The sequence below is a fragment of the Brugia malayi genome (genome assembly GCF_000002995.4).
Source record: "Brugia malayi strain FR3 genome assembly, contig: Bm_v4_Chr3_scaffold_001, whole genome shotgun sequence".
Classification (NCBI taxonomy): domain Eukaryota; kingdom Metazoa; phylum Nematoda; class Chromadorea; order Rhabditida; family Onchocercidae; genus Brugia; species Brugia malayi.
The window spans coordinates 7,095,722-7,121,726 of NW_025062477.1; the positions used below are offsets into that span (position 1 = coordinate 7,095,722).

The following is a 26,005-nucleotide window of genomic DNA, read 5'->3' on the forward strand; positions in this document are numbered from 1 at the left end:
AAATTTTAATAACCTTAAGTAGAATAAAATCTATTGAATGCTGTTTATCTTACTATTCTTACTATAATATCCTACCGAAGCATCCGTCAATATTGGGAGTTCTTTCACATTTTGCTTTAATTAACTTTCCCCGTTACCTTTGCTTCTTTATTTGTTACATATAATTGCCTACATTATTCACATTATGTTCACCTTTCCACCTGAACTAAATGAATTCTTCGGCAACTTTTTGAGGGAAGTTTGGGAATTTAATTGCCCTTTCTTTCTCTTCTTTCCTCTCTTTCTGTCTTTCTCTCGCTCTTCCTTTTTCTCCTCTTTGTATTTTATTGCTTGCAATGATTAATGTTTTCATTTATATTTTAAATTCATAAAGTAATCGACCATAATTTTAATTAATCAATCTTAATGAATTACTGTCGTTGAGTTCATTCATCAAGATGGACTACAAAGTGTTAGCCAAAGGAATATTGACAAGATAGACTGAAAAGAATGAGCCAAGAAGAATTTTTTATCATAAATGAAACTATGCTGAATTGATCGCGTCCGTACATATTTAATAATTATTCTATCAAACAAAATTATTTCTTCTCTGGAAAGGAGAAATTCTGGCAAATTTCCTCACACTTCATTAAATAACTGTGTTACTTCATTCATTCATGCGGAATTCGAAATAATTTATATATTTTAAGCAATAACTTTCCAGATTTTAGACTGTAACGAGTAACTCGGAGGATAATTTTGATATTATCCGTTGGAGAAGTGCTTCACTGAACGGCCAGTCGATGTCACTGCGAAGTACAACAAATAATTCACTCTGTCATAATTTCATACTTATTTCATTATTATCATTATTATTATCACTTTTACTATGCGCCAAACAAGTCACAGCGTCAATTTTTGAGCAGGTTTTAAAATTTCAGAAATTTACATTCGTTTGTAAGAGGAATAGATGGAAAATTTTCTATCATTTGAACCTTTTTTAATTTTAAAGTTGAAATTTAAATGTCACTTGTTACAACAATTGTTTGATTAATCTTCAGTTTATGATTGCTTTTGGATTTCAGTTAATTTGATATTTCAGGCTAGTCGAAGCCGCTGTGAACCTATCGAAATTCCACTATGTAAAGACATCCCATACAAGTATACTTATTTCCCGAACTCGCTATTACAACCTGATCAGCAAAGCGTTAGTTTTTCCCAGAAAACACTGCTAAAAGCTTTGTAATTTTTTCAGCTTTATTTTCTATTGAAAAAAAAAACCAGAAAATAAATTTGATTTTCAAATCTTCAAGTTACCTTTATGATTCTGTTTACTTAGAAATGCCGACAAAAATAACACCGAAACATCAGTGATCTAATTTAACCTGACGTCTATGAATCATTCCTGAACATTTTACAATTTCCTGCCAGCGTTATAGTGATTTTTTTATAATGTAATCACGAAATTTTCACGGTATTTCTTCTTGACATTTCAGCTACAAACACAAACAGAGCATTTTAAACCGCTGATTAAGACGAATTGCAATCCGCACATCAAATTTTTCATATGCAGTGTATTTGCACCAATGTGTCCAGAGCATATGCCGCAAGCGGTAACCAGTTGCCGGTCCGTATGTGAAGAGGTACTAATTAATCGCGTCTCATAGACAAAGTTACTAAATTAGAAGATCATTGCTTTCTAAAATTAAATCCAAATTAAATGTAAAAATTTGATCCAATCTGCATAATATTGCTAATCAAATGACCCTACTACTATCACAAGTAAATTAAAGTTAATTGCTAAACAGATCAATATCTTTTACTAAGATTATCTCGGGATTAAATATTTTTCACCAAAGACTTTCAAATTTTCAGCTTTCAAAAAAAGACAATAACTCAGAAAGTTTTGAAAAATTTCTGAGTTATTTCGAATTTTTCTTTTTTCTCTCTCTTCCTTCTTCTCTGTGTTTTTCTGAAATTTCTTCAAGCATTGCCTAAAAGAACGTTTTTCATGCTGTTTTCAGGAAATGTGTCCCATTATTACCGGTTTGTACCACTTATCATCTTGGCATTAAACATTAATTTTTTGAAACTAATAAAAGGAAATTTTTTGGTTTAAATTTTTTGATGCAGTTAATATATATATATATATAATGCAAATAATTTGCTTAGCATAAACTTTCACCGATTAAAATATATTTTAGTAGTAGTGATATTTGCAGCAAATTGATGGGCGATTTATAAGAATGACGGTAATATAATATTTACTTTTATTTACTTATATATTTCGTGGCGATGATTTTAGCTTCTTATCAGTCATGAACTGATTGTTTATTATAAGGAAAGGTTTGAAGTTAAACTTGGTCACATTTCTATTACATTCAAATCATTTTCATGAAATGTTTGGAATAATAATTCCATGTAAATTAATATTATCATTTGGCCTATTCAGCATTTCTTCTTGTCCCATTTTGTCATTTTTAGTTTCATTTCAAATTGCACTTTTGCTAGAAGAAACAGCCTTCTTCTCTAATAAATTTTGAGTTAATGGCATTGGAAGTAGCAGCAATCCATCGTATCTTTCCCCTTTCTTTTTGATTTTTTCTTTCCTTGTCATCGGATCACATCAAAGTGCCTCAAAACATTTTATTTATTTCACCCAAACTTTTCTCCTTTGGTCTTCCCTTTATTTCTTATGATCAAATGTTTTCTTTCAATTTTTTTTCTTCTTTTGAACCCCAAAAAATAAAAAATGAATCAATGTTCGATCTGTTTTAGACAGAAAACAGAGAGAGAGAAAAACAAAAAGTTCTAAACATTTATGAAATATTTAGAGTTAACACCTTTTAAATGGTACATATTAATAATACTAATATAACATTTAATAAAGACACATAAAATAGTTGAATAGTAAATTGTTATCTAAGTATTGGAGATAGAATTCATCGTTGTAATTAATTATTACTTATAATTTGAATGAATCTTTTTTGTATGAGAGAAGCAAACATTAGTTATCGAAAAGGTTTGCATTTTCTTTTTTATAAACAATAGCCTTAATCTTAATTATTAATTCACCTGATGGTTATGGAGAACTTTTAATGAAATATCTTAGATCTGAGAAGCTCTAAGCCTGGAAAAAGCTAATACAACTACACTAAAAATGTTTGCTCTGATGTTTGTCATCACGTTTAGAGCAAAAATTGATTTGAGCTGAACTTTCGTTAAACTACAATTTTAATATAATAATAGACCTGGTTACGTTACGCATGTAGCGATTCATGTATCACGCAAATATCGCTAATAATTGTTTTTAAGAAATAAAATAAAATTTATAAGTAATGCGGAGATTGCAATTTAAGTATTTATGGAAGAAAACTGCTGAGATATCGATTATCATTTTGAATAGGTCGACTTTTAGTGCGAATAGTAAGTAGTAATATATATTGGTGGAAGGGTGAAAGCGGCGACATCATTGCGCCGGAATCAATAGGGACGGTCTTATTGCCCATTTTACAACCTTCTATAAAACCATTACCCGGGCGGAACCCATCATCTCTCTGATGTTGAAATGTTTTCAACCATTATCCCATAGATCGATGTGAAGTGATACAGCTACAGCGATGAGTGAAATTCTTGATTTAGCGAAATTACTAGGTCGGATAACAATTGTCGATAAAGTTAACCGGATAGCGGATCTAGTAATCAAAATGTGAATGTGCTACGGAGATAGTTGCGCCCGTTATACAAATCCTTTTTGGAATAGATGAAATCAGATTTCTCAAGCAAATTTTTGCTATGATATATAATTCACAACGCTTCAACTCGTTCCTGTTATTTTCAGATACTTTTAATTTGCTTGAAAATTGATCTATCTAAACCACACAGTAATCAAATAACAGGTGGGACAGAATAAACAAACAGGTGGTTGAGTGGTGGGCAGGAAGATTGGAGGGACTTGAAAAGGTCACTGTTGATGCTATTGTGTTCCACCCGTTTTTGGTCTGCAACTATTCGTCTTTCTATTTCAATAAATATTTGAAAAATCTTTTTTACCTCTTTTAAATTTTAATATAATAATTTGTTATCCATACAGAGTGTAATTTAATGAGAAAACTGACGAGAAGCAGGTGCATCCCTTATTGATTTGAACTAAACGGTGTATTGAATCACTTTAAGCTTGATCAGAAGATGGAAGGTGGGGGTGGATGGATCAAGCCTAAAACATCAGAAGATGGAACAGGCATTTTAAACCAACCATTTCCTTAACTCTAGTGATATTTAATTATTTAGATATAAAAGGTACTTGTATTCTTGGAAACAACTCTGCTTTTACTCTACTTTTATCAACATTTTCAAGTTTTCATTCCGATTTTAAGTTTTCTATTTTCAATTGTTTTTCAAATTTTTCCTGATTTTCTATTTTTTAGGTTAAACGAGACTGCGTTTCAATTTTACTAGAATTCGGAATCGATTGGCCGGAACCGTTAAATTGCAGTCGATTTCCGGAAGCACCGAATTTGTGCATGAAACCGACCAACGACCAGAATAGTTATTTAGGACCAGAGTAGGTTCACTCTAATGCGGAATATTTCGATGTTTATATCTGACACTGCTTAGAAGAGATCATTTGCCTGACTCAGTTATCAGATCTTCACAATTAATTATTCTTAGTTATTCCTCGGTCGACATGAAAACCACTCTATAAAGCTTTCTTTTTCAAACAACCCTCATAAGCTTCTTCAGAACTTAATTCCTTGTCACTAATAACTGATAACTTTATTATTTTGGTTTTTGCACTGTTATCACCCATTCTGATTCGGATTTGATGAATGGAATCAGTTTTGGCTTTTATTGTTGTTGTTAGGTTATGAGTGACAATATTAGGATTACCTAATATGGATGCATTAAGGTTACTTGAATGTTTTGATCTTAGCTAGGGAAATAAGGATTAATAAGGTTTATATCGTCATTTTTCTCTTTATTACTAACTCCTTGATTTGTATTTTTTTTCTAGTTATTCCTAATCTTCATAACTAAAGGAACTTCCGTTAATCGATTTTGAAAAATTCCACATGTTTATTGATTGTTATGCTCTTTTAAAACTATAACTAATGGGTTTCAATTAATACCTTTCTTCCTTTTATTAACCATTTCCTTTCCTGACATTTCACACACTTATTTCTAGCAAACATCTTAATGAATTGGTGATTGTGGCACATTTACTTCTAGTCTAGATAAGCTTGGCTTTCAAGTGTAGGTTGACACTATCCACTGGCACATACTTCGACAATTTTTATCATCTTGAGAGTCTTGATTTGAAATATTCAGAAAAACTTTTTGCATAAGTTTATCATTTTTAGACAGTTTGATACAGATCATCGAGAGTCAGTGACAAGTTTGGAAGGACGGATATTTTCTAAAACGATGATATCCTGTCCGCATGATCTGGTTAATCTGGATCCGACTGATCGTCGTGGTTTATGTGTTTTTCAATGTAATCGGGAAGGGATGTTTGATGTTTCCAAGAAAGAATTTGCTCGATTTTGGATGCTTTTATGGGCTTCCATTAATCTTGGTGTTACCGCTTTCACTGTTCTTACATTTATAATTGATCGGCAACGTTTTCGTTTTCCTGAAAGGTTGGTCAGATTTCTTCTTTTTCTTTTCAGAATTCATTTTTCAAGGTGAATGTGCCAGTGAAATTTTTTTTATTGTATACTTTTAAAAATTTTGATAATTCTTTTTCATAGATAACTTCAGTTTGATGTATTAAATTTTGATGGAAGAATATAAATATTTCCAAGTGGTTTGGATAAATGCTTAATGTAGTACTTTCATCATATCTTTTCCTTTTTTCGCTCATCTATTAGTTCGATTTCCACTTTGAAACATAGATATTAGTCAATGAATAATGATTTTGATACCCTAATTTATGCTAGACTGATATAACTATATGTGAGGGAAAATTAATATCTTCCCAGTCATTCATTCCACTTTCATCCAATAAATAAGAAAACTTTTTCAATAAAATTTTTTTTCTTTTTTTGCTAGTTAAGTAATAATATGCTTATGTGTCATTCATGTTAGCTTTGCCTTAGTGATCAGAGAGGGATTTTTTAATTGCTTCAAAAAATTAACGGTTTCGATGGGCTCTTTCTTCATATTGAAACGCAAGAGAATGTTATTTATTTTATAACGGCTTTTTCTTTTTCTAAATCACTTTTAGTTATATTTATTTGGGAATGAGAATGGGTTCACAGTTTTAGTGCAGTGTTAGTAGGGTGTGCGAGTTCGAAGAATTATAAAGTAATGGTTCTTTTTTTGGACCTCACGCTGATTATACTTTTTTCAAGGAATTTCAAATATATATGTTTTGTAATCTATAAAAGAATTTTCAGTTTTAATAAATGCTAATCAAATTTGAGAAATACGAAAATTAATTTGATCATTCATTTTGAAAAGATCCTTTCAGGTTGTGTTTTATTAGTCTTAACTATGTTCTTGTACAATTCAATAAAATATGGAACAAACACTGTTACATCAAATTTTCTTTGTCCTTTTTGTTTTACACTTGGACTCAATTATATTTCTTTAACATAACATGAGCTTCGTACAAGAAAGCTATTTGGCTGACTTAATGAGCCAGATCAAATTTAGATTCAAAATTTATTGGCCATATTCCGGTCAGTGTTTGATAGTTCGACCTTGGACGACTACTTCAGTAAATGATTATGTATAAAGTAGTGCTGGATCATGGAAATATAAGTTCTGGATGATTTCGTGCTGTAACACAGCGATATCGGGTTGTTCAATTTATTGCTGTGTTGCAGAGGCGGCAAGAATAAAGGAGTTTGTCAAGATTTAAGAAGTGAAATGTAAGCCTTACTTCTGAGGTGCCGCACTCACTTGGATAGCATACATACACATAGACAAAGGCCTCAGTCAATGACAAATGATGAGTCTAAGGCCTAGAAAACTTATGATTATTGCTATACGTTACTCTTTCATTCTAATGATTTACTGCAAGTACCCTTGCGCCTTTGTCCATTTCTCTGTGCTCATTTCGTCAGTTCATATCAGACAGCTATCGAATCGAGTGTTATACATATTGCCATGCAGTGGTAATACTGTCATATTGTTATCACAGAAGAGATCTATGCAAGCAAACAGTCTTCTCTCTAATTTATCTCTTTTAATGTGAAAAATTAATCTACGAAGATCTTCTTGTTTTCATATAATCCTACCATCATTAACATTTTTTTTTTTTGATAACATTTCTTTTCATCCTTTTTAAATTTCAAAACACATTAAATGCAACGCTAGCTCTGCATTATCTTACATTCTTATTATCAAATGACCACCTCATAACAACTAATAGCCAAATACAAACAATTACTCAAATTAAATATTATATTAATTTTAATGGAACTATTAAGCAGAGAAATTACTAAGTTCATACGAAGGAACAAGTTTTGATTTAATGATAGATTCAGTTGCTGCATTTATTTTTCAGTAAACGATTAATTGATGGAATATTTGGTCTTTGAATTTCAGGTCAATATTCTATTTATCAGCTTGTTATATGCTTTTTTCATTACCTCCGTTAAGTCGAGCAGTTTTCCCATATGAAAGAATTGTTTGCGATAAATTACCAACCGGCCAAACGTTCCTTATCGCTGGAACATTGGATAATACGTCATGTGTTATGTCATTTATACTTACCTATTATTTCTCCGTTGCTAGCAGTTTATGGTGGCTTATGCTTACTTTTACATGGTTGGTACTTTTTCAATTTTCGTGCATTGTTGCATTGCAGTAAAGACAAGCAGTAAAATACCAATGCATGATATGTAATGATGACATTTCTATTCATTTAGAAAATACGCAAAAAAAAAAAAAAAAAAAAATCGGAGGAATTTCAAGGGAAATATTCAAAATCGCTATTAATAACTAGTTTTGAAAAATTACTCCCATTTTCATAATCTTTGTTGTTCTTGCAAAATTGCACTGCAACATAATTGAATTTCTATTTTCTAAAAATGTTAATCTATTTTTGACGACTTCATTTAGAGCACATATTTGTAAATTAGTGAGCGGAGCCAGACTAAGGAGTTGAATGGAAGACATTGCAGTTTTTTTTTAAAAAAAAAAAACTTCAAATTCGGTTTGATTATTCTTTGTTTACATCAGATATATGAGCAAATAGTGAAAAAGCAGTTATGACTGAAGTCCAGACCAGAAATTATCCTTTTTCCGTAGTAACTTAATCAGTCTAAAATTTAATTAAATGTATTCCTTTTCTAGGACTAGCCACTAGACTTAAACTGGTCTGTTTCCTTTTAATGAATTGGCATAAAAATTTCGTATCAGAATTCCAGGGTAAGAGAAAGACTATTCTATAAGATCTCACTTGTCCTATGGGAATGAAACTGAAGGTACTTCATTTAAATTTACATTTGAAATTATATCATATTAATCCATTCAAACATCCTTCCTAATGAGAAAACACTTTTTTCCAAAATGCTGATAAGTTGTTAGTTCTGCAGCTTTTCTGTTTTTGCACAATTTGATATGAAAAGAGTCTTTTTCTGCCAAAGATATGAAAAAATGACGATAATTTAATCAATCAGAATAACCTTAATCTCTCTGCTATATTTATTTAAAAAAAAAAAAGAAAAATTATGAAACATATGAAAAAAAACAAAATAGCACCGTGTAATTCTTATAAGTCTCACTTTACGATTTGCGGAGAATGGCAGAGAATTTTCATTACTTGTCGACTTGGAAATCACCGTATAGAGTTGTATGATATAGAAAGTGAATTATTGAAACCATAAAAGTAGTTAGTATTAAATAACCGAAGTACTGTCCTTTTCCCCCGCAGTTGGTTAATCCTACCCTTGAAATGATGAACAGAGCACTTTGAACTGATAAATCAAGTAGTAAAATATAAAGCAATCACTTCATAACTATCTGCAATGACAGAAAAAAAAAACGTATACTGAACAGAAATAGCACATATGATTGTTACTATTATTATTATTATTATTAATATTATGTTAAAATTTCAGGTACCTCTCAGCTGCTCGTAAATGGGTTCCAGAAGGGATTGATGCATGGAGCAGTTATCTTCACTTGGTTGCTTGGGCATTACCAGCTATTTTAACTATCGCAGTACTTACTACCCATAAGGTTGTTCTTCATATTCATCCAGTTTCTTCAAAAATGATCTTTACCGAATGCAAGTTCCCACATCTCAGTTGCATGTCAATCTATTTTTGTGATTTATTTGCATCTACCACGAAATAATTAGTTAACACTAAGCGACAAATTGTTAATGTCATCTTGGAGACGCATATGAGAAGAATGGTACTATCTAAACCTTTTTTTAAGCAGTAAAGTACGTGATGCATTTGAATACCATGAACAATTTTCATTGATATAATATGTGTTCATTTAAATTAACAATTCCTCATTTCTGCTTATTGACATCTATGCTATGAATAAATTTTAATCCTAATCAGATTTTAAGTTACTCTATAAAGATTACTATCGAACAGAAATGTTTACTAAGCACTTTTAGTAACCAGGCTTAAGGAACAAAGATTCACAAAGAAAGTAGCATTGATTCGTTAGTTCGATAATAAAATTTGAAACTTTTTTTTGTAGGTGGATGCAAACGAATTAACAGGCCTATGTTCAGTCGGTAATGTTGATCCATGGGCTTTATTTGGCTTTATTATTGTACCAAAATTGATTTTTGTTGTAGTTGGAAGTTGTTTGATTGTTGCTGGTTTCTCCAGTATGTGCCGAGAACGTGATTCCTTTAGAAGACGAGTAAGTTTACATTTTGAAATTAATTCACTATCAAATTCAAAATTTACCAAATTTAATCCTTATGAATTTGTCCTTTTGTCACACTTTGTCGTACTTCTTTTCCAAATTTTAATGTAATTAAAATTTAATAAAAATTTTTGCTTCAATAGCATTGGAGAGTATGAAAGCTTTTTATATTATTTTGATCGATATTATCTACAGTTTGAGATTTAGATTTGTTAAACCCATAAAATCGATAACATTCTTTGTAATGGCTACTAAATTGCGCATACAAATAAACATTTTCCATGTTTCTTTGCTTTGGTATAATTTATTTTGAAATGTACTATATTTTTTTTTATTTGAATTTTTAATAAATACAATTTGAATAGGGAACGGATACATCAAAACTGGAGAAGCTAATGGTGAAAATGGGTATCTTCAGTGCGCTTTATGTAATTCCAGCAATAACAATAATTATCTGCGACAGCTACCATATGTTCATACTAATGAAATGGCATCCAACAACTATTGCTTGTAAACTACATGGTGGAATCGAAAAAGGTCATTGTAAAAGGCCTCCATTACCACAGGTATGCAAAAAGAAAGCTGTATTCTCTGCAGTACCAACTATGGGCTTATTCTGTTTGAAAACTTATCAAATAGATTTTATATGCTACGTTTGTTTTGATCTACGGATGAGCTATCTACTACGGTCTAACTTTCTTTAAGGATAGTAATTACGTTTAAATTTTCACACTCATTTTTTTAGGTTTTTGAATAGAAAAGTAAAATTTCTACATGGTGCTTCTATGTTTTTTGATTTACTCTCCCATATAATTCAATATCTGAAACGTTTTTTTTTTTTTTTTTTTTTTTTCCAATTTATGAATTAGAGAAAAGCAAATGGACATTTGTTTGACGAAAAAAGCATTCGTTTAGTGATAAATATCTGAAAGAAGAAATTTTTTTCTTGCGAAGAGGCATCATGCGGGAATTTATTTGCCTTCAAGAATGTAAATTTAGAAAGATTATAAAATATTTAGTTTTTTTGTTTAATTTTATGATTAAAGATTTGTCGTTAAATCACTTTTTTTTTCATTTTTTTCAGGCTGAATTGTATTTTTTGAATATATTCATGTCACTAGTGATTGGCATTTCAACAGGAATGTGGACTGTTTCGTCAAAAACATTTCATTCCTGGCAACGAGCTATCTGTTGCGGTCTATGCTCTACAGCACCTGCAAAATACAGTTCCGGTTGCGGAGTGACTAATTCCGCGACGCTTGCTCCAGTAGGTGCTAATCGACCACTCATCCCACTAGCAAATCCACCGCCCGCTCCACCACAGCATCATCATTACATGCCAATGACTGTATCCTCTTTACCACCGAGCCATATTACTGCGGCCCAAAATGTTACTTCCGCTGTTGTTGCCTGGAAGCAATCGAAAATTATGTAATTTTCTGAAAATTTGGAGCGAAATCGAAATGCTTCTTATTTCTGAAAAAAATTCACTTGTAAAGTTAGTAATGGATTAAAAGCATCAAAATCTGGACATCCAAACGGAACAGGAAGTAACATTCATCTTTATTTAGCTCTTCTGCACACACAGAATTTTAAAAATTAGGTGAATTATTCAGAACTGACAAATTAACTAGCTCGCAAGTGTCCATGATAATTATTGATGTATATTAATTAACCAATTAAATCAGAAATTATTCTGTTAACTGTTTTCTGAGCTGAAAAATTGATATCAAATATGAGAAATTTGTATATTTATTCGAAATTCACGAAAAAATGATATAAGAGAATCATTAAAACAAATCACTGTTCTACCTCGATTTGCTTACAAGCATATAATATCTTAATTTCCTCTTTCTTCATCCTATCTTACTGAATCACTACTTTCAAGAATACATCCGTATTTATGAGAAATAACCTTTTTTTTTTTCTTTCTATTCTTATAAGTGCCATTGCAATATGACAATCCATGACAGTATATTGTGTAATCTTCTGTTGTTTTTATTGTGCCGGACAATGTTTTAATTCATTTGAACTCATCATAGATATATTCAAATAGAAGATTTTTGGTTTTTTCTTATCATAAAGTTATCTAGATAAGGATATTAAAAGGCGGTGTGGTTTCAGACGACTAATTGCGAAAAAATTTGCTCACAAAGAGAAAAGGTGGTTACTCCGTAAAACTAATGCAAGTTTAACGTGTTTATCTGCAATATACTGAAGATGACGTTTACAACTTTTCAAGTCGTTTTCTGACAATTCTTGAGGAAGCTCCATTTGATTTAAAAAGCTGGAATCTCTTATAATTAATCATTGAATTTTAGCAATGGCTGAAGTAATCAAACAGATTTGAAAAGTTCTAAAAGTCAAGGGAATAAAAACCGTTGCTGACGGTTTTAATAAGTGTAAAACTGCTTTTATAAATTTGAAAGAACTCTGTACAAAATTTTATACTTCATTTCTAGAAATGCTAAGGAAATTATCGAATGTTCATGCTTACGAAACTATATCAAATTAGGTGTATAAAATGCGATCCTTCATATTGTTGCATGTTCTTTACTGCCAGCATACTTTTTACTTTATTTCGTCTTCGGTTGTTTTTTAATGAAATTTATTGCATAGTAGTGAAGTATACTATTTATTTTTGCAGATTATTATACTTATTATATTATTAAATTCATTAAATTGTTACATATTGACACCATGGAGTTTTTAAGCTAAGGCAGGAGATTTTGAAATTTTAATTTTAATAAAAGTGACCAAAAGTTGTTTAGCAAAAAATTTTAAATTGGATAAAATGAAAAATGAACTTAAGAGAAAAAGATGATAAAACGTTCCACGTTCCAATTCTGTCTATCATTATCTGTCGCCGTATCATACTTCGGTTTATTTGGTTCCCATCTAGCTGCTTTTAAACGTTTTTTTTTTTTTTTTTTTTTTTTTCACATATGCTTTAACCAACACATTTTGTTCGATTTTGCACTTTTTTCTGCAAAACAGAATATATTAAACGTAGCAAATAAGAATTTTTATTGTTAATATGTTTACAATACTAAAATTTCATTAAAGGAAGCCTTTTTATAAGTTAAATTTACATTCATTTATCCTTACATGAATAAAATATAAAACATCAAAGGAACCGATTACTGGTTTTGTAAGCGGAAATGAAGACTTCTTTGATGTGTTATGAGTTGTGAATTGTGCACAATACAGTAACATGACTCATCTGCAAAGGGGAAAAGGAAAAAGCATTGGACGAACTATTTTCTTCCGGAAGTGATGCTGCAGAATGTTGGGTGGTCAAGACAAGGAGCATTTATATGTAGCTAATTGTGATTTAAGTGGAGCAATTTGTTATTTAATTACATTTTTTGGTAATCTAACTGATATCATAGATGAAATGACAACAAGTTTAGTAAGGAGAGTCAGCAGAATTTGATGGAAAAGTCCTCAATTTGAAAAACGCTATTTGATGGAGAGGATCTTTTCTTCTTAAATAATAGAATTTGATTTGTGAAAATCCATTTCCAAATTGATAAACTACTATCAGTTATGAAAATTTCGACCTTTATTTTGAGTGAATAGAAAAAAATTTATTTTGTAGTTAATGACATCACAGTAAATTGCACAACGATCAGCCATATCATGACGATATATTTATTCACAGACAGCTGCGCATTACTTCTTTCAAAACATTTCTGGTCGATTTGGAACGGAATACAATTCTCAAATTGATGTTCATACGATTCCCAGGTCATCTAAAAAAGCCAGAAATACATGTGATCCTCTCGCTTGATGGGGAATGATTTAAATATTTTAAATTTTTAGCATTTTTCATTTCAAAATCAAGGATTTTAAAAACTGAACTTTATCGTTTCAAATCATACTGATCATCTATTGATATTATGATGAGCATGGGATAAGTTATCTTTAATCTCACAGTAAGTTTTCTCTACTACTAAAAGTTAATTAATTATATAGTTAATTGAAATTAGGAAGCATGAAGATTATCAAATCTAAAGAAAGGAAATCTTTTTTAATCTTAGTGTTGTGTAATCATTGGCTAAAATCCTGTAATTAAGAGTGCGAGATAAAAATGATACTTATGAAGAACATAAATAGTTAGTTCATCGTACAAACATGTAAGCACTTATTTAATTAACTTAATTAATTCAAACCTTATAGCAAACTTCATGAATTGCATGCGATGGTATCAAAATAAAAGTATCGCTCATCCAATCGTCCACTGTACGGTTCCCTATCAAACTTATATAATGTACATGATTATCGAGACGGATGCGATAATGAATGATGAATGAAATCGGTTGCGACCAGTTTGGATTTATATTTAACGAAAATTCCGCGTCATCGCAATTTATTGACCTGAATGAACTATTCATTTAAATGAACCTATTCATTTGAACTTTAAATGAGAATTCTTCCTTATTTACAGTCTTTAGAGCTTCTAAATTATTTAAGATATATTTCTATTTCTGAAAGGGATTATTGGAAGAATAGTTTACATAACTATCCTACTAAAAATTTACCGAGAGTTTAAAATTCTTCGTAGACTAATTTCTTCATTAATTATTAGGAATTTTCAGAAGTATTACTTACCTCACTTTAAATGAAATAAGTTTTGGAAGCCAATCTACCTCCGTGTAATTGGTTTTGGTCAGAAAGCGGGGCATGATTAAAAAAATGCTGGAATGGTTGGACCAGAATGTTCTGTAAACTTTTTTATGATAAACTTCATAACGTATCATACTCTTGAAAAACACTTCATACCACTTGCCGTGTGTAAAATCACATGCTAGATAATCCTGAAAACATAATGAACATACCTAATGATATGATTTTGTGAGTTGAAATTCATTTAAAAGAAATAAATCCAGAAACTCATCCAGCAAATTATGTAGTCTTATTAAGGCGTTTGGGCATTAACAAAAAAGTATTTTTCCATCTCAGAGCATCTCGAAATTCTGATAAAGAATTACGTTTAGGATTACCTCATAACTTTTCGGTAAACTCTTCAGTGGGCAGTTTGCGTTACTGGTATTCCAAATTGGTGTCTTTCTAATAGCTAACTGTGATATGTAATGTGAAAGCGCTTTTTGACATCCAATGTAATATCCTAGGTCGGGTGATATTCGATAGTTTTCTTGATAACCCTTTAAAAAACTGCTACCATTCTAGAGATAAACGATACTATTAATACCTAAATAATTAAATACATTCATTATGAGTTATCATAGATTTTAAAAATTGACAATAACAGACTTCATTATTTATAGACTAAATTATGTCAGAATAGAATTATGTAGTATTAGAAATGAACCTTATATTCCAATTCACAAGTGTTTGGATTACCCATTTCATGCCAAATAATTTGCACAGTAGGTTCTAGACTGGTAACATGTTTCAAATCAGTGTTGTAGTCGTCATGTCTCTTACTGGTATGAAACGATCCACAAGATCGTACTGTTTCTGGGAATAACTAGAAAACAATGATGAAAGGATTTTTTCTAATCACTGCAATGAATTAGGATTGGCTGCAGAGATTTCCGATGAAGTGTGATATCCCTAATCTAATACGCTGGAATTTATACAACTACTTAATAATGAGTGCGACAAAAGCGCAGCAACTTTTATCTGTTCAGGAAATAGTAGCACAAAATATATGTATCATAAAAAAGCGGACATACAACCATAACGTTATCTTTGAGTGATTGTCTTTCATATGAGCAAGCTTCTAGTGATAAACTGATAAATTTCTCCGGAGATATATGATAAAATGCTATAACATGTTGCACCATAGAGTACCACCAAAATGTTAGTAGTATCTTGACCATTATGACCATTATTATATAGAAGAAGGCACCATTCAGACAGAAAATTCCAAGACTCGGCACGATAAATCATGATATAACATAGTCTCTTGAATTCTTCTGAATTTACAAACAGAATTTTGTGGCTTAAGATACAACTTGATTATTCTTAACATCGTCACTTATTTTTCAATATATGCAAATTAATCAGAAAGAACAATTAGACAAGTCTCTAATTGCTTCTGCAAAAGAGATATATTTTTCACTAAAAGATGTTTTTTAAAAAAAATTGTACCAACCTAAGTTCGTCATAAAGCAGAAAAAATTAGTTAATAAAAACTTCAATTGACACTTATGATAATTTATATCAACCAGATAAGTGTCGAAAAATGAGACAATATATAACTAAAGTCTGCATAAAAAAATAACAGAAGCATAGCAGAATGAATCTAGCAATTTGCTTCTTCCCATGAGTAAACTAAACTTTCCTGCATGGAACATTTCACAAACACATTGTTGGAAATAGCTGACTCTTTTCCAAGCCAAGACCCTCTCATTTCCCTTTTTTATATCATCCAATGCCATGTTCTCGGAAAAGTATTAGAAAATAACAAAACCTTTTTTCTTTTTTTTTTCTTTCCTTTTTTTTAGAAAAATATACCATCTGTGCATCAATTTAAAAAAAAAAATGAAGCACAGAATGTCGTCGAAATATTGTTCGACACAATTAATTTATCCACCACATATCAATGATGGTAAACCACAAACCTGTCGTATGACAATGTTTTCCAATCAATCACAACTGCCCAGGTAATTGATGACAACTTCAACTATGAGAATTATTACAATTCGCTATCAAATAATGGCATTTTCACCTCATTTTGACTACTACTGCAACATCAAATCATTAGCTTATTCCTGCCAAATCATTCATTCGAGAATCTATATATTATTTTAAACTGGGAAGAATGTATTTTACTTATTCACTTTAGTAAATAGCGAGAATTTGATTAAAAAAAATTGAGGGCTGCAAAAATATTTTTAACTTTGGTAAAAAATAAAGCCTGAGTCCTATAGAAGCGATGAATTATATACTCAAAAATTTCTCTATGCCTTCCCTCAGATACAACATCCGAAGTTTTTCCTATGAATTAATGTAATAAACATTAATTAAATAGTCCTCAAAAGAGAGTTATAAAAAGATCACTATTTGTCATGTTTCGAAATTTGTAATGTCTAGAGGAGAAAAATTAAAAATCCAAACGTTCTTGAAACTTCAACCTGCAAAGTAAAGTACTGAAGGGATGAGTAAAAGCAAATGAATGAATGACAAAGGAAAAAATGAAAAGCTATTTTTTGTATGTTCAAGTAAATGTCTGACCAATAAAATAATGAAGTTTTAGACAGATGATAATGACATTAACACAGTATCAAGAAAAAATGTTGGAAAAAAGTAGCCAACATGCTTATGAGATGTAGTCTTGATCATAAAAGAAGAAAATTTTTCTATCATTCGCATTATTGACTGAATCATCTTGTCACAGTCATCTTTTATACTGTCAAATGTCTTTATGAAACTATTCATCATCGACTTTTTCTGAAAGACATTTAGTCATCTTCCACGAGAAACAAAGATCCAGAATAATCACACAGGACGTGATTTTTGGTTAATAAAGTCTATACTCTTTTTTCGTGGCCTGAAGTATCCGTCGCGCATTTCAGGTTTCAATTCAAATACAGGAATTAATTTGATAATGTATTTCTGAATTCAATAAATTGGCAAGGATCTATAGACCATGAGTGACTGCCAAATGGAAAACGCTATATTTAAATGGTGACAATCTCATCCTTAATTTTTTGTATAGGAAGTAGACAACCAGCAAAGAGGAATCACACAATTGCTTAAGTTAAATATTATGATACGTAACGTGAAACTCACGGATGCCTACCATGAACTGCGTTAGCAACTGACGTAACTATCTGAATTGCATGTGTCTCATGAGATTAATGTTTTCATGGTGGCCTGCGTTGGGATAGGATGTGGAAATTGTTGGCAAATGTGGTGTCAAATGTGGTGTCTCAAGGTTGGGAAGTATTTGTTGAGGTGTTTGTGGTGAGGTATGTCGAGTATGAGACAGTCGTACCAATCAAAATAGACGCTACCAATTAACGAAACATCATATGATAAAATCCTAAAGGAATAATTGGACGTGCAGTGAAAGTTGATGGGACAATTAGTAAAAAAACTTAGGTTGTTTAGTAAAAAATTAGTAAAAACGACTGTCTCATACTTAAAATACTTCTTATCTTTTCCTTTCGTATTGTTGCTTTTGATTACTCCAATTTGTTGCAGTTATAAAGACAGGTGGATAAGGTAGGTATTTACCAAAGGAAGTGTTTCAGTTCTTAATTATGGATAATATATCAGCAGACAGTAAGCCTCATTATCAGATTTCGTTTTACTGTAACAATGAAAAGTAAGTCATGTTTCTTATCTGTTATTTTCTCATATCTTGTCTTTCTCGTACGATTGTTTTTGCGCATCGTAAATATCTTTTATAGTTCTCCAAAAAGTGAGGAATGCTTCTGATCTTGCATGTTTTTAATTCTCGTTTATTGCAGTTATCGCCATATTCCAAGTCATACTTTATCTGTACCGACTGATATTACAGTAGATAAATTAAATATGCTCGCAAATAAAACATTGAACAACATATCTGGTTAGTACTTGACCATTTATGTTGAATAGGCTTTCGATTGGTAAATTTTCTGCCTTTCCTTCATATCTAAATTGGACTTTTAATTGGCAATTTTTTCGCCTTTTATTCGAATTCTATAAATTTTTTTTTGAATTTCGTCTGTTACACTTAAAAAGTGCTAGTGATTGATAATGGTATATAGTTATATTGGAAAGTCTTTTTATGTTCACAAGTATACATAACTGCATAACTTTCAACAATGAAAAAGAAAGTTGACCTTGTAAAATGGAAGGTCAATGACTGTTTTTACTAATTTTTTGAATTTTCCTATTACTTTGAGCAGTTCATTAATTTGTAAATGTCTTTAAAGATAAAGAGTTCGAATCAGTTGCTTTCGATTTTCTCATATCGTCTACCATTTTGCGGACGACGTTAGAGGAATTTGTCCAGGAAAATCATGTTCCAGTTGTAAGTTTCTAATCCTAACTTATTATATTTTCACGTAAAAGTTTAGAAAACGTTCTTGCTTCATTTTTAGTCATTAAACAGTTGGTAGATTACATACGAAACTATCCAATGCTATTTCTGAAATTGTAATGAGAATCACTTTTTCAGGAATCAGTTATCAGCATTGAGTGTATTGTTCAGGAGCCAGCACCAGAACCTGATTCTGATATTGCCTTGCTTGACTGGATTGGCGCGATTAGATGCAATGACAAGTTGTAAGCTTTCCATGTATGTATTAGTTGGTTTGATATAAATCATCGGTATTTTTTAGTTCTACAAACTTATTCAGATTGGTATAACAGTGATTTAAATTAACATTATAATTAAGTTTGCTGACTGGTTGTTGTACTAAACAGAGACTTTTTTTAAAATCCCTTCCACTTTGCTAGCATTGCATCTGCTACATATGGTGGTGAACTTGTGTTGTGGAATCATTATGGGAAGAAACTGACGTCATCAGTTTTACATGAAGAAGCTATTAAGTGTCTCGCACTTCTACCCGATCAAAAAGGTTGATGAATTTGAGATTTTCAGTTTTGAATCAAAATTACTTTAATTTAACCGCTTATTTGATTTCATTGATTTACTACCAACTTCAATTACGAATTGATATTGGAACTTAGTTATTTATCTAGTTTCATAAATTGCATGAATTAATTTTTGAAAATAGCAGTACTTTTCAGAGGATCGAATTGTCACCGGCGGACATGATCAAGTCCTGATGTTAAGTGATGTAGAAACACATGGATCATCCACTTTTATAAAGCCAACATGTGTATTGCGCGGTCACGAAAGAAGCGTTGAAGCTATTGCCGTGAATACCGATGGTACTCGAACGGTTTCAGGCGGTTTTGATAAAATGTTGAAAGTATGGAATACGGATAAAGGTTAAATTCTATTTTTCTATCATCATTTAGAATCGAATTTTCATTTATCATTTTATTCCATCATTTAGATGGGAAAATTATTTTACTGAGTTTGCCGAAATTCCAGTTTAGTGAATTGGAACTTTAATTTCAGTATATTTGATTTTAAAATTGTTTTATACAGATGATACGTCTACTGTTTTCGAAAAAACAAGGAGTGAGAAAACGGGAAAGAAGAAGAGAACTGATATTATCACTAAGGTATACATCACCGTTCCTTGAAGAGTTATAATGATCTGTTTTCATGCGGTTTTAAGACTCTTCAAGAATATTAGGAAAGCGAAAGGTTCCTTTTGTTTTCTCACATCACTTCATTGGAACTGTTATCTAGATTCCTATGGTTACTTTGTCTGGTCACAAGGACGCTATTGTCAGTGCAGTTTGGTCCCCTAATTCTGCAAAAGAAGTGTTAACAGTTTCATGGGATCACACGATATCCATCTGGGATTTGGAACTAGCAGGTATGGTATAGCTTAAAGAAACTATTTACTAGTAACGTATTCTGCTTAATTCATATCAGTAATGCATGTCCTTAAATAGTAATATTATAGAAATTAGAACTGCTGTTAAATGTGATAAGTGACATAATGAAAATACAATCACTAGAGCTTTTAATTTTATCAGAAGCGATGTAATGTCATTCTACACTTTCAGGTCAGATAAATACTTTAGCAGCAAAGAAGGCGTTCACAAGCATTTCAGTTTGCTGTTCAAGTGGCATGCTCATAACTGGTTCAGTAGACCCGGTTGTAAGGTTATGGGATCCACGAAGTCATGGTACTTTTAACAGTAATGAATTTTTAGTTCAAATTGATTAACGCAACAAAAATTTACATACAGTAAATGATTCTAGTATCTGTAATTGTCTATTTATTTAACAATTTGTATCTTGATGCAAATTTAGAAGGGACATTAGTGAAACAGTCATTTATTGGTCATTGCGGTTGGATCTCATCTGTTTTTTGGAACAAAGTAAAAGAAAATCTCTTTATTTCCGCCAGTTTTGATAAAACAGTAAAAATGTGGGATGTAAGGTAATCTTTTTTCTGATACATATTTAAAGATATATAATTATGATTTTTATCATATTCCAGCTGCAGATTATAAGATTCCAACCTCATTCTTCATATACATAGTACTTTTGCGAATTTTCCCTATACTCAAACAAATTAACCAGACAGGCGAATTAGTCGACTTTGTTTTTTTTTTTTTTTTTTTTTCACTGAAAGTAGTTCCGGAGATTTACAGAAGTAACAAAACTCCTTTGTACGATCTCGTTGGCCACAGCGATCGTATACTATGCTGTGACTGGTCAGTGAACGAATTAATTGTGAGTGGTGGCGTGGATTGTACAATGAAAACATATCGAAGGAAAATGTGAAAGTTAATCAGTCGGTGATAATTTGAAACAAAATTATGAGCAGTGATATGCATAAAAAAATTATTAAAATCGCACTTGTGGGATGGTACTTTTTTTAATAAAAGTTTAAGGAATAAAGTAAGATAACTGCTCAATTATTCCTGTCGTTTCTGGATTATGCAATTAGAGGATGCTCAAATATTGGAAAAAATGTACTAACATTTGTCTTCTTATATTTTATATGATATTGTTATATTCTTCAATTTATACGTTTCCGGTGCTTATGTATATTTTGTTAAGTTTCTGAAAAATAAAACATTATCAGTCAATTATTTTCTTAACTTTTAAAAGCTGTTTTTGTCCAAAGCATATTTCTTATCCATTTTTGTTCGGTTTCATGGTTCTATATAGTCTATATTTATATGTTCTAGTTCTAACATCATAGTGAAATTTTAAAACAGTTGCGTTTTCAGATAACATTAGGTTGGCGAGGTTATATATGATTGGCAAGCTTGAATAAGAGTTGTTGTTGATAGCAACCAGATGTTACTCAAAAAAGTATTCCACGCTATGAAGTATAGGGAGAGTAATTTATTCGCGACTGTTGAAATCTCATAATGTATGTTATACCAAGACAAGATTCTAGCAGTCATCTCTGTGTGCTGACTGTTGATGGAAGATTTTGATGCGGACTATTTTCCAAACGAAACAGTATTCAAAAGTTGAATTTTTTAATGGAATTATTTCAGGTTTTTTAAATTTTCTACTGGTGATACACAATAAAGAGAAGTCATGGGGAAAGGTTTTCAGAATTTTATGAGCAAAAAGGATTTCCATCCAAGTGCTTGGTGGAATATCAAGAAGGTATATATTTCTTGATAATTTTACTTCTTATAGTTTTCACGACTATACACATCCTTTGGGGAATTCTTTATGCATGATTATTTTTTAGGTATGGGAAGCACGTCAGAAAGATGAGATGGAAAAAAAACGTCAGGAAGATTTGCGTGTTGCATACGAGCGAGAACAAGATATACTCAATAATAAGTATGGTTTTTTTCATTGATAACCGAAATAGAAAAGTGGTAATTACTGGAAACTAAGTATAATATTTGTGATAATAATACTGAGTTTATTTCAGAGCTCTTCTGGGAGATGAAAAGGCACGTATGGGTCTTTCGTTCATGTATGATGCACCTCCTGGTATCAACAAAAAAGAAGAAGATAAACCCGAACCAAAATTCGAGTGGCAAAGAAAGTACAACGCACCGAGAGAAGAGCAAGTTTTTTAATTTTTCATATATATATAAATCTTAATAGTTATTTTATATTCTTATGATTTAGTACCTATTTTTTTCGTTTCTTTTATTTACATTTAACAACTAGCAGAAGAGAATTATGGTTCCTTCTCATTTTTGCTCTATTTAAATAAAATCTTACAAAAAAAATTTTTTTTTGTTTTCATCGTCGTTAAAAAATTTTCGTATTGGCTATTAAGCATAAAGTATTTTGCTAGTCTAGTATGTATATGAATGAAATAAAGCTGGAATTTCATATCTTTTAGTAAAACATTTTTCTTCAACATTTGTAGTACTTGTTATTCGTAAATATGGATCTTAATAATGTTTAATAATATATATGATGCAGATGATTGTTATGATTTAGCTGGGCCAAAAATAATGATGCCATAACTGATCAACCCTTCGGCATACAAGTACGTAATGTTCGATGTGTGAAATGTCACACATGGGGACATTTGAACACAGATCGTGAATGTCCGTTATACAATATGAGTGGAAATTTCGAAGATCCAGGGTGTAAGTTGCTTCCCTTTTTCTGTAATTCATTTTTTTAATTTTCATAGAAGAAAAAAAAACGTGTTTTTCTTTTTTTCCACCTCGGGTGAGGAAAGTGATTTAGATAAATGAGTCTGAAGTGTCTTGAAACAGTAGACATTTCCTCAGTCTTGTTTTGCTTCAATGTTTTGAAATTTCTTATACAGGATTTGCTAGAATTGAGCAAAATTTATTCTAGATACATATATCACTTTTCGTGTTTGCATAATTCTAAATATTTTAACTTTCTAGATGCAAATAATCCATCTGATTTGTTCAAACAGCTGCAGAAGGATCGCACAGAGGAAAAGGCGTCTCAAAAAACAAAAGTGAAAGAAGCACTGAAAGTTCGATCAACAAAACATGTTATTACTACTGCGAATGATGAAGAAAATGAAGAACAATGGGAAGAGTTAACTTATGATCAGTTAGCAGAGAATATGAAAGAAGAGCATGGGTTGACCCTAAAGAACAATATATTTCAAAATATGCGTGCTGAGGAAAGCATAATGGTATGTTACATTAAATATTCCATCACCTACCAGCATCTCATAAAATTAGATTAAATGGTTGTCATTACTACTACTTCTATATAATTGCGGTTTTATAATCAGTTCGTTTTCTGTGTTAAAAGATATCATTTATTAAATGACCAGGAACTTATTGATCTAAGCGAAATAAGATTAAACCATTGTGTTAAAACTTTGCTGTTTTGTAGTTATGCCTAAGTAAATATTGCAGAACATGGGTTTAAGGTCAGAGCAGGAAAAAATGGCAGTATTTTTCAATACTCTTAGTGAAAAAGAAAAACGTAAATTATCAAAGTAATTTTTGTTTTTTTTTTTTTTTTTTTGTTTCCTACTTCAATAACGAATCATATGATTTTGGTAACATTTAAGTTGCTGATTCTTAGTTTATTTCGGTTGACGAAAGACGGAATCCCTAAAAGTCAATAGTTTTTCAGAAAACTTCTATCAGCTACAAGTGACAGGAGTGATAAAAAGAAAAGGAATAAACGGATGAAGAAATCAAAATCTGAGAAAAATGAGAAAAAAAAACATAGAAGGCGAAAAATTGGTTAATTTTTGCACTATTATAAATCGTCATATGATTTATGTTATTCTTTATGTTTATGCTTGAGATATTAAGAAATTCTAAGCAGGTGCATTTCCATTCTGGATAGTTTTAATTTTCAACACTTCCCCACTTTCACCTTACTGTCAATTGTACTATAAAGAGTAGACAAAAGTTGTTATGTACTCCGTGTTCTAATGAATGCCTTTAATTCATTCTTTTTACTCAAAATGTTATTGATTACTGCGTTATGAAAGATACAGCTTGTAATGTCACACTGGATTTTTTTTGAATTCAAGATTCATGTTCTTAAAAAGTTTGAAAACTTGTTATCCGCGTACCTATGATTTTATGTATAAAGACAAACATGAAATCATTTGTGCTGTCCAAGTCCTTCTGAAAAGCACATAAAAAAAATCTTTATCTTTCAGAAGATTTCGGTGAGTCGTCAATGCCAGAGACTGTTCATGATGAAAAACGGAGAAGAGTAGACAAAAATGGAAAACACAGATCTCATGTTGGTTTGGATGGAAAAACGGGCTGCTTTGAAGCAAAGGAATTTGGAACCACGAGACGATCAAGAATTTCATCATCACAGTCAACAGACAAGACATCGAAAAGGCAAGACATCGAAATCGTTGAGAAGGCAAATCGTTCACGTTCGCATCATAAATACCACCGTAGTTATGATCGGTAAGAATTGGAAGGAACATTTTAGTGAACAATTGTTTTGCTTTCGGTGAAGAAGTATTTTTTTTTTACTAAAAATTGTTTCCATGAAATATTTTACTCTCCGTAACTCGCTTTCTGTATGACTTTTTTTAAATAAGCTCATGGAGTTTAACGAAAGTGACCTTCATTCTTAAAAGTTAACATTAAAGGGCAGCTTGAATTGAACCAGGAGCACTGATAAATAGATAGATAGGTCCCATCCTCGCAAGAATACCCGCACAAAGCGGTATGGAATTTCTGAAATTGTTCTTCATTCTGATACTGTACTTTTTTATTACACAGTGGAATTCTTCTGTAATAATGATTGGTGACAGTTCCTCATATAATACATGAAAGCCTTCAACGAACCCAATAAGCAGTTAGTAAATAGTTTGTTGTCATCTCTATGTTGATGGAGCTGATTATTAATGCGTGAAGGTACTTTTAGATTATTTAATTGAAATTTGATTTCTTTTCATTTATCAGAGGATTGGATATATGATTCTTTGGTAGCACTGGGTGAAAAGTTCATCGAAGCAATTTTTATGTATTCTAAAGCCTTTATAAGCAAAGGCTAAATGTGCTTTATTGATATTTTTTGCTGTTGTCTGCTTAACATGAATAAATATTGACAAACAGACTTAATTATCAATGACAGTTTTTTTCCTTGTTCTATTCTTTAAGGCTTTATTCATGTGAATCTTTAGGTGCAGTCTGCTCTGGAGCAGTATTATTGAGATTTTGGAGGGTATATTATTAGCAGACATTCCGTAGTACGCTCTTATTTTCTTTGACTTTCTTGATGAAGTTTTGGATTTTGGTTGTATTAAAATTTGTTGCTTTTTTTCTCTTCATTAAGCCTTGTACATATGGCTTCATATTGTTGAAGTGAATAAACATAATGAAAGTGAAGGAAACAAGCCTCTGAAGACGAATTTCAAAAATCTGTGATCCTTAAAGAAGGATGAGTCTTTATGAATGATTGTGAGATTGTGAGGAGGGCTAACAGAGATGCTGAGCCTAAGAACAAGGACGAGTAAGAGTATAAAAAAGGGCCCGGTTGTGGTTTAGTCTTGTCAGTTAGGTCTTACTGAGTGTCAGACTTGGTAAGCTTAGCTAAACTGAATCAAACAGCAATTCAGTGCCTTTTCGTCTTCAATCCTTCCTTGGATATGAGATGAGCAAGCCTAGTAGTGGTGGTGGTGCCGCTGGGTCTAACTGCTTATCGAGCTAATATTCTTGGAAC

General features: G+C 31.3%; 4 protein-coding genes across 5 annotated transcripts; 3 read left to right on the plus strand and 1 right to left on the minus strand.

Moving 5' to 3' along the window:
- Positions 1 to 782: 782 nt before the first annotated feature.
- Positions 783 to 11,257, plus strand: Bma-lin-17 (Uncharacterized protein; the record flags this gene model as incomplete). The annotated part of the gene is made up of 10 exons (XM_043080249.1): positions 783 to 905; positions 1,082 to 1,186; positions 1,476 to 1,622; positions 4,407 to 4,543; positions 5,340 to 5,618; positions 7,534 to 7,755; positions 9,051 to 9,171; positions 9,649 to 9,816; positions 10,188 to 10,388; positions 10,907 to 11,257. The coding sequence occupies 10 exons, from the start codon at positions 783 to 785 to the stop codon at positions 11,255 to 11,257; spliced, it is 1,854 nt and encodes a 617-aa protein (XP_042936183.1).
- A 2,155-nt stretch (positions 11,258 to 13,412) lies between these two features.
- Positions 13,413 to 15,635, minus strand: Bm3752 (Uncharacterized protein; the record flags this gene model as incomplete). 2 transcript variants are annotated; one of them, XM_001901019.1, is made up of 6 exons in its annotated part: positions 13,413 to 13,577; positions 13,998 to 14,202; positions 14,437 to 14,642; positions 14,829 to 14,990; positions 15,158 to 15,316; positions 15,525 to 15,635. In XM_001901019.1, 6 exons carry the CDS (start codon positions 15,633 to 15,635, stop codon positions 13,413 to 13,415), a joined length of 1,008 nt encoding a protein of 335 aa, XP_001901054.1. The 2 variants fall into 2 exon arrangements, with proteins under 2 accessions (XP_001901054.1, XP_042936184.1); XM_043080250.1 differs by lacking the exon at positions 15,525 to 15,635 and having other exon boundaries at positions 15,158 to 15,193.
- Positions 15,636 to 18,059: 2,424 nt separating this feature from the next.
- On the plus strand, positions 18,060 to 21,160 carry Bma-wdr-12 (Uncharacterized protein; the record flags this gene model as incomplete). The annotated part of the gene is made up of 11 exons (XM_043080251.1): positions 18,060 to 18,124; positions 18,270 to 18,367; positions 18,717 to 18,814; positions 18,962 to 19,068; positions 19,243 to 19,364; positions 19,537 to 19,740; positions 19,904 to 19,980; positions 20,111 to 20,240; positions 20,434 to 20,556; positions 20,684 to 20,813; positions 21,028 to 21,160. 11 exons carry the CDS (start codon positions 18,060 to 18,062, stop codon positions 21,158 to 21,160), a joined length of 1,287 nt encoding a protein of 428 aa, XP_042936185.1.
- A 771-nt stretch (positions 21,161 to 21,931) lies between these two features.
- Bma-cir-1 (Uncharacterized protein) lies at positions 21,932 to 24,745 on the plus strand (the record flags this gene model as incomplete). Its single annotated transcript, XM_043080252.1, has 8 exons — positions 21,932 to 22,003; positions 22,092 to 22,186; positions 22,281 to 22,397; positions 22,805 to 22,956; positions 23,227 to 23,486; positions 23,716 to 23,798; positions 23,939 to 24,051; positions 24,480 to 24,745. 8 exons carry the CDS (start codon positions 21,932 to 21,934, stop codon positions 24,743 to 24,745), a joined length of 1,158 nt encoding a protein of 385 aa, XP_042936186.1.
- Between the last annotated feature and the right edge of the window lie 1,260 nt (positions 24,746 to 26,005).